This window comes from Oncorhynchus nerka, linkage group LG15, assembly GCF_034236695.1.
Source record: "Oncorhynchus nerka isolate Pitt River linkage group LG15, Oner_Uvic_2.0, whole genome shotgun sequence".
NCBI classification, from domain to species: domain Eukaryota; kingdom Metazoa; phylum Chordata; class Actinopteri; order Salmoniformes; family Salmonidae; genus Oncorhynchus; species Oncorhynchus nerka.
Genome location: NC_088410.1, coordinates 20,331,705 through 20,339,967, shown reverse-complemented (window position 1 = coordinate 20,339,967; position 8,263 = coordinate 20,331,705). Strand labels below are relative to the sequence as shown.

At 44.3% G+C, this 8,263-nt stretch overlaps 1 protein-coding gene across 1 annotated transcript; it reads left to right on the top strand.

The window, feature by feature from the left end:
* Positions 1–12: 12 nt before the first annotated feature.
* On the top strand, positions 13–7,943 carry sirt7 (sirtuin 7). Its single transcript, XM_065001233.1, is given in 11 exon segments — positions 13–999; positions 1,442–1,579; positions 1,858–1,962; positions 2,481–2,598; positions 3,955–3,995; positions 4,094–4,149; positions 4,296–4,383; positions 4,385–4,570; positions 5,118–5,198; positions 5,978–6,084; positions 6,471–7,943. Coding segments are annotated over 11 exon segments (1,311 nt in total). The 5' UTR covers positions 13–894; the 3' UTR covers positions 6,757–7,943.
* Positions 7,944–8,263: the final 320 nt, after the last annotated feature.

Genomic DNA, 8,263 nt, shown 5'->3' with positions numbered 1-8,263 from the left:
TATTACTGAGTTAAGAGTTCATAGAAGGAAATCAGTCAATTGAAATGAATTCATGAGGTCTTAATCTATGGATTTCACATGACTGGGCAGGGGCACAGCCATGGGTGGGCCTGGAGGGCATAGGCCCACCCAATTGGGAGCCAATCAGAATGAGTTTTTTTCCCCACAAAAGGGCTTTAATACAAACAAATACTCAGTTTCATCAGCTGTCCGGGTGGTTGATCTCAAACAATCCCCCAGGTGAAGAAGCCGGATGTGGAGGACCTGGGCTGGTGTGGTTACACATGCTCTACGGTTGGGAGGCCAGTTGGATGTACTGCCAAATTCTCTTAAACGATGTGAGGTGGCTTATGGTAGAGAAATGAACATTCAATTTTCTGGCAACAGCTCTGGTGGACATCCCTGCAGTCACATGCCAATTGCATGCTCCTTTGAAACTTGAGACATCTGTGGTCTTGTGTGACAAAACTGCACACTTTAGTGTCCTTCTATTGTCCCCAGCACAAGGTGCACCTGTGTAACGATCATGCTCTTTAATCAGCTTCTTGATATGCCACACCTGACAGGTAGATGTATTATCTTGGCAGAGGAGAAATGCTCACTAACAGGGATGTAAACAAATTTGTGCACAAATTTTGAGCGAAATAAGCTTTTTGTGCGTATGTAAAATGTCTTGGCTCTTATTTCAGCTCATGAGACCAACACTTTACATGTTGCATTTATATTTTTGTTCGGTATAGTTTTTAAATTAATTTCTGAGTTCTAGTAAACGTTAATATTGTGAGAACGCCAGTGGGCGCAGTTTTTTCCCGAAAGCTACATTTGGCCTATTCAACGACATCCGTCCATAGCTGTCGTTGGTTTGTCTGTCAGTGTGATTCCACGTCTGTGAGAATGGAAGAGAAACCAGACACAGTCGCGTCTTCTCGGGATGAGAGAAAAGCTAAAGAGAAGGCTGAAATACTGCAAAGGGAAATGCAGCGGAAGAGTTTCAAACTGGTCAGAGAGGAGAGACTGGAGATTTGTGTAGTCCACTGTTTACAAGCTAGCTAGATGTTATGCTAGCCGGCTAGTAAGCTACACCGGCGGCTTGCAAAATAACACTTATTGCAATGCATTGCAACGTTTAACAATGTTGAACTTTGGATAAAACTCTGACTGTTCGTACCGAGTGACATTGTCAAGAGTAGATATTGCCCATTCATGTATTCCAAAGTTAGTAACTTGCATTCCTTTGCGTCATTCTCAATGTAAAATAAGCAGCTGACAATGACGACCGAAATGTTCAGGACTCATATAAAGCTTCTCCGAGTAGGAGTACTGATTTAGGATCAGTTTTCCCTATTAGATCAAATGGACAGGGGGTACCTGATCCTAGATCAGCACTCCTACGGTTTATACAATTTGTACATGTAATTATCTATCGTCGCCTCCTTTCCAGGTAGCTAAAATCCTGAAGAAGCAGGAGAGTGAGCGGACACAGGAGGAGTCTGCGGATCTACTTCTGCACCAGGACACCGTACAGGAGCTGTGTTCGCGGCAGGTCCGCAGGAACGTTCTAAAGAGGAAGCAAGAAGAGGTCTGGTTGACGCGTCTTTAGAACTGCCCAATAAAACAGCCTGGTTCCAGATCTGTTTGGGCGATCTTCCCAACTGCTTGTCACTTCAAACATGGCAATTCCATTGGAAGTTGGCACAAACAGACTGGCACCCAGGCTACCAATAACATGGTCTAAGTGCCGAGCTCTCTCCTTGTCTCATGTCTTTAGTCTTTACTGACCTGAAACGCCAGGCTAGGAGGGGTGACTATTAGCATGGCATTTGCTTGATATGTCTCTCTGTCTTTGTGCTGTTGTAGGTATTTGATGATACAGAGGACCTGAGGTGTAAAGTGGGACAGTTGGCTGAGGCAGTCAGACAGGCTCAACACCTGGTTATCTACACTGGAGCCGGGATCAGTACGGTAAATACTGGGGCTTTGTATTTCACACACTGGCTGTGTTCCACTGGTCTAAGGGCCAGTTTATTTATGCTATCATGTCAACTCGTTGTCATGCCAACCAAATATTTGGCAGCAGTGGCGTTGGCAAGAGCACAAACAGATCTGGGGTCAGGGTATAACTTTGTTCTGGGGTGTTCACAGGAACCGAATGGCCAAAAGGGGAGGGACTAACCTGAACCAAAATGAAATTCTTGTTTTCATTGCGAAACGTTTTCTACGGTGTGCACTCATATAGCCTTTTTCAAATCTCTCCTTGGGGACCCCCGGCCGTTCTTGAACTTTTCCAGAGGTAGCACACCTTATTCAACTTACAGGAGTTATTAGGGTTAAGGGCCTTGCTCAATGGCACATTGGCAGATTTTTCACCTAGTCTGCTCGGAGTTTTGAACCAGCGACCTTTCCGGTTACTGGCCCAATCGGCTAGGCTACCTGTCACCCATCATGACAAGAGTGACATGTTTCTGTGTCATGTTTTGCAGGCAGCGTCCATCCCAGACTACAGGGGACCAAATGGGGTTTGGACACAGCTACAGAAGGGCAGAGCTGTCAGGTGAGACAGGCTGGAGTCAACAAGATGGCATCTTCGTCATACTGCATGTCATTAAGTCAACAAGATGGCATCTTCATCATACTGCATGTCATTAAGTCGAGGGCAACTTCGTCATACTGCATGTCATTAAGTCAACAAGAGGCCATCTTCGTCATACTGCATGTAATTAAGTCAACAAGATGGCAACTTCGTCATACTGCATGTCATTAAGTCAACAAGATGGCATCTTCGTCATACTGCATGTCATTAAGTCAACAAGATGGCATCTTCATCATACTGCATGTAATTAAGTCAACAAGATGGCATCTTCGTCATACTGCATGTCATTAAGTCAACAAGATGGCATCTTCATCATACTGCATGTCATTAAGTCAACAAGAGGGCATCTTCGTCATACTGCATGTCATTAAGTCAACAAGAGGGCATCTTCGTCATACTGCATGTCATTAAGTCAACAAGATGGCATCTTCATCATACTGCATGTCATTAAGTCAACAAGAGGGCATCTTCGTCATACTGCATGTCATTAAGTCAACAAGAGGGCATCTTTGTCATACTGCATGTCATTAAGTCAACAAGATGGCATCTTCATCATACTGCATGTCATTAAGTCAATAAGATGGCATCTTCATCATACTGCATGTCATTAAGTCGAGGGCATCTTCATCATACTGCATGTCATTAAGTCAACAAGATGGCATCTTCATCATACTGCATGTCATTAAGTCAACAAGATGGCATCTTCATCATACTGCATGTCATTAAGTCAACAAGAGGGCATCTTCGTCATACTGCATGTCATTAAGTCAACAAGATGGCATCTTCATCATACTGCATGTAATTAAGTCAACAAGATGGCATCTTCATCATACTGCATGTAATTAAGTCGAGGGCATCTTCGTCATACTGCATGTCATTAAGTCAACAAGATGGCATCTTCATCATACTGCATGTCATTAAGTCGAGGGCATCTTCGTCATACTGCATGTCATTAAGTCAACAAGATGGCATCTTCTCAACAGTCATTAAGTCAACAAGATGGCAGAACCATACTGCATGTCATTAAGTCAACAAGACATGTTCGTATCAGGATGCATTAAGTGAGGGCAGAACATGGTTAAGTGAGCATGGTTGTGTACTGCATGTCATTAACCTTGTGCTTTTCATCATACTGCATGTCATTATCAACAAGATGGCATCTTTGATACTGCATGTCATTAAGTCGAGGGCATCTTCCATACTGTGTCATTAAGTCATCCATGTTAAGTGTCTTCGTACTGCATGTCATTAAGTGCAGGTGCATCTTCGCACGTGCATGTCATTAGAACTGTGATGGGCTCCACCATTAAGTCGAGGGCATCTTCGTCTTCCATGTCATGACACACCAACAGCTCTGAGCTGAGTGAAGCAACATGTTCATTGGATGCTGCATGAGGAGAACATGGTCAGTGAGCTGGTTGTGTGTCGTCCGATAATTGAAAGGTTTTGAGGTGTCTGTATGATGATTTCCAACGTGTGTTTGGCATCCGTGTGTGTGTGCAGGTGCAGCACGTAGTGTCTCAGAACTGTGATGGGCTCCACTACATACAGTACATAGTGTATACTACATACAGTGTATACAGTACATACAGTGTATACAGTGTATACTACATACATATACTACATACAGTGTATACACTACATACAGTACATAGTGTATATACTCCTTCCATTATATACTACATACAGTATGTTCCACCTAAAGAACTCACTGTATTATTCTGACATTTCCTGTTTTACAGGTGTGTACTTCCTGTTCCCCGGTGAGGGAGTTTGTGCGACTCTTTGACGTGAACGGAGCGCACCGCGAGGCACCGGCACGGGACGGGGCGGCGGTGCGCCCACTGCGGGGGCGAGCTCAGGGACACCATCGTACATTTCGGGGAGAGGGGCACCCTGGAGCAGCCTCTCAACTGGAGGGGGGCAACGAACGCTGCTGAGAGGGCTGACGTTATCCTCTGTCTGGGCTCCAGCCTGAAGGTAAGGACAGGACAACATGTACTAACACACAGCATCAATAAAGCCTGAAGGTAAGGACCACATGTACAAACACACAGCATCAATAAAGCCTGAAGGATAGGACCACATGTACTAACACACAGCATCAATAAAGCCTGAAGGTAAGGACCACATGTACTAACACACAGCATCAATAAAGCCTGAAGGTAAGGACCACATGTACTAACACACAGCCTCAATAAACCCTGAAGTTAAGGACCACATGTACTAACACACAGCATCAATAAACCCTGAAGGTAAGGACCACATGTACAAACACACAGCATCAATAAAGCCTGAAGGTAAGGACCACATGTACTAACACACAGCAGGACTGTCAGGATGAATAGACTAAAACAGAGTGCTGCCACCTCACAGGACAATGAAATTGAATGCAAAATGAAATAGGACTTCTGTGAATATTGAATAGAATTTAGTGTTTTTTTAGTTGTAGAACCTTGACTGGCTCCTCCTACTTCGTTTGTATGTCATCAGTGTGGTTAGACTGATCTTTCCATCTCGTTACCAGGTGCTGAAGAAGTATGGCTGTCTATGGAGCATGAATAGACCTGCTATCAGGAGACCCAAACTCTATATCGTCAATCTACAGGTCATCTTACTACTACTTACCATGATCCAGCGTCTCCCAATCCTGGTCCCTGGCATTGCCCCAGCATTAACATATTCATGATTAGTGTTGGACGATGCTGTTTTAATTGCACCACTTTGGGTCCCCAGGACCAGGATTGGGAAACACTGACTTGAACCAATAAAGCCTTTGTGTTCGAGTTGAATCTTGATCATTCAATGTAGTTTCACTTAGTTCTCCCACAGAGATGGGGCCCTGGTCACAAGTAGTGCACTATAAAGGGCCCTGGTCACAAGTAGTGCACTATAAAGGGAATGGGGGGCCTGATTGATGATGACCTCTGTCTTGTTTTAGTGGACACCTAAAGATGACCTGGCCCTATAAAGGGAATGGGGGCCTGATTGATGATGACCTCTGTCTTGTTTTAGTGGACACCTAAAGATGACCTGGCCCTATAAAGGGAATAGGGGGCCTGATTGATGATGACCTCTGTCTTGTTTTAGTGGACACCTAAAGATGACCTGGCCCTATAAAGGGAATGGGGTGGCTGATTGATGATGACCTCTGTCTTGTTTTAGTGGACACCTAAAGACGACCTGGCCCTATAAAGGGAATGGGGGGCCTGATTGATGACCTCTGTCTTGTTTTAGTGGACACCTAAAGATGACCTGGCCCTATAAAGGGAATGGGGGGCCTGATTGATGATGACCTCTGTCTTGTTTTAGTGGACACCTAAAGATGACCTGGCCCTATAAAGGGAATGGGGTGGCTGATTGATGATGACCTCTGTCTTGTTTTAGTGGACACCTAAAGATGACCTGGCCACGCTGAAGATCCATGGGAAATGTGACGACGTGATGCGTCTCCTTATGGAGGAGCTGAACATTCAGATCCCTGCCTACAACCAGTAAGACCTGTCTCAAAACACACACCTCGGCTGTCTTCACTGGGAAGCAAACTGGTTGGAACGGGGAGGGACATACCTCAACTTGTTGTTGCTAAAAGTTTTCCGTTGCAAATAGTTATTTTTAAAAAATGTAACCATTTATTTAACTAGGCAAGTCGCGATCAGTTGTATGTTATGGTGTTGAATCGGGTGCGTTAGTGCGAGGACAATCATTTTTTAAATTGCACCGCTTTGGGTCACCAGGACCAAGATTGGGAACCACTGACTTGAACCAATAAAGCCTGTGTTACAGAGTTGAATGCTATTAGTGATGCTATGGTGTGCACTAATGAATACACCCCACCTGGATCACCCTGACTGACTCATTCCTAACTGCCCTTCCTCAGGACAGAGGACCCTGTACTCAGCTTGGCCACGCCGCTGAGACCAGAAGAGAAGGACAGTTACACTCGTAAACTCATAGCTCCGCCCGCTGGCGGGGAGGACTGCTCACCAGACTCCCTGGGACAGGCTGGAGGGAAGGACTGCTCACCAGACTCCCTGGGACAGGCTGGAGGGAAGGACTGCTCACCAGACTCCCTGGGACAGGCTGGAGGAACAGCAGTACAAGGAGGCTGGTTCGGACGAGGATACTCCAAAGGGAGGAAGAGGAAGAGGAGGAAGGTGGTGTAGCAGAACGTTAATCATAGTAGAAATTTGACATTTGACGATTCTCCATCTCCTTTTTGTTCTGATTGGTTGTTTTGAAATGGACCTTGAAAGTAAGGAAGACGTACCAACAGAAAGAAGTGAGGGGGGGAAGAACCTCACTAAGACGGAGCTGTTTGTGATGCAGAGTATTATGAAGTATTATTATGGTTTCAGATACTACCTCTTTAAGCCTGAGGGAGCATCCTAATAATCTCTCCTTTCTGGTCGTCACTAGTTACCACAGCCACAAAGTCACAAACCCTGCCTCTTTCCACAATTTAAAATGTCATTTTAACCCTAACCACACTGCTAACCTTATGCCTAACCTTAAATTATGACCAAACCCCCCCCCAAACAAATAAATATATATATGATCTAGCCAATTTTTACTTTGTGGTTGTGCTATCTAGTGGAAACACTTTCTCTTGAAGTGTGCACTTGTTGACTTCCCGTCATGGGTTTAAATGAAAATGACCGGTATTTGGAAATTCCCTCTGATCCATGCCTACAATAATCCAATGCTTTTAAGTTTGTGGGGAGTAGTGAACACTTCAGGAGGAGAGATTATTGGGCTGTAACCTAAGAGTTTGGTTTTTCAATTGAATGGTGCTTTTATGTAATTTCATAGGAGTGGTATTTTGTGTTTGTTACATGCACAGCACCTTACTAACTTTCCTCAGGGTTGCCGTGCACATTCATGGCATTAGTATCTGTCATTGGATGGTGTTATTGTCAGGCATTTGGTTTTACAATAATGGAAGTGTGAATTTAGGGTTTGTCCCAAATGGCAACCTGCTCTCTATGGGTCCTGTTCAAAAGTAGAACACTACATGGGGAAGAGGGTACCATTTGGGATGGAATCTCAGTGTTAAATGTTGTGTTTTCTTGGTGCTACACATCAGTGTTAATAGAAGAGTCGCTGCCCTCCTTGTGGACTGGTTACGCCACTACGTAAACACTTGACAAATAATGTGACTTGTATTTCTTTTTTTGAAGCATAAACCAGGTTTCCATTCAACCGTTTTATATGTTATTACATATCAAAATATGGAAGACGAGGTGGGATCTTTATGTCTGTGAAATGTATCATGCAGGAAATGTCGCTGTAAACGCTTTTATGAGCAAATATGGATTTAATAGCCGTCATATTAAAGTTAGTGAGAAGACCACTTCTGTAATCGCGTGACTAAGACCCGTTAGGAAATCATGCTGTTTATTAGGCTACAGATGAAATAAGTTATAATGAACTTCACAGGATGGAGAAAGTGCACAGTGATGAGATGGTGTGTGTGGTCCTCCCACTACGACTCAGGACAGCATGCAGTTTATTAGGCTACAGATGAGATAAGTTATAATGAACTTCACAGGATGGGGAAAGTGCACAGTGATGAGCTTGATGCTCCTTTCAATAAATATCGAGGGTTTGATTCTGTTGACGTGATATTCGATGCTTGGCTGCCGTTTGACATAATGGCATGTAGACGAAACC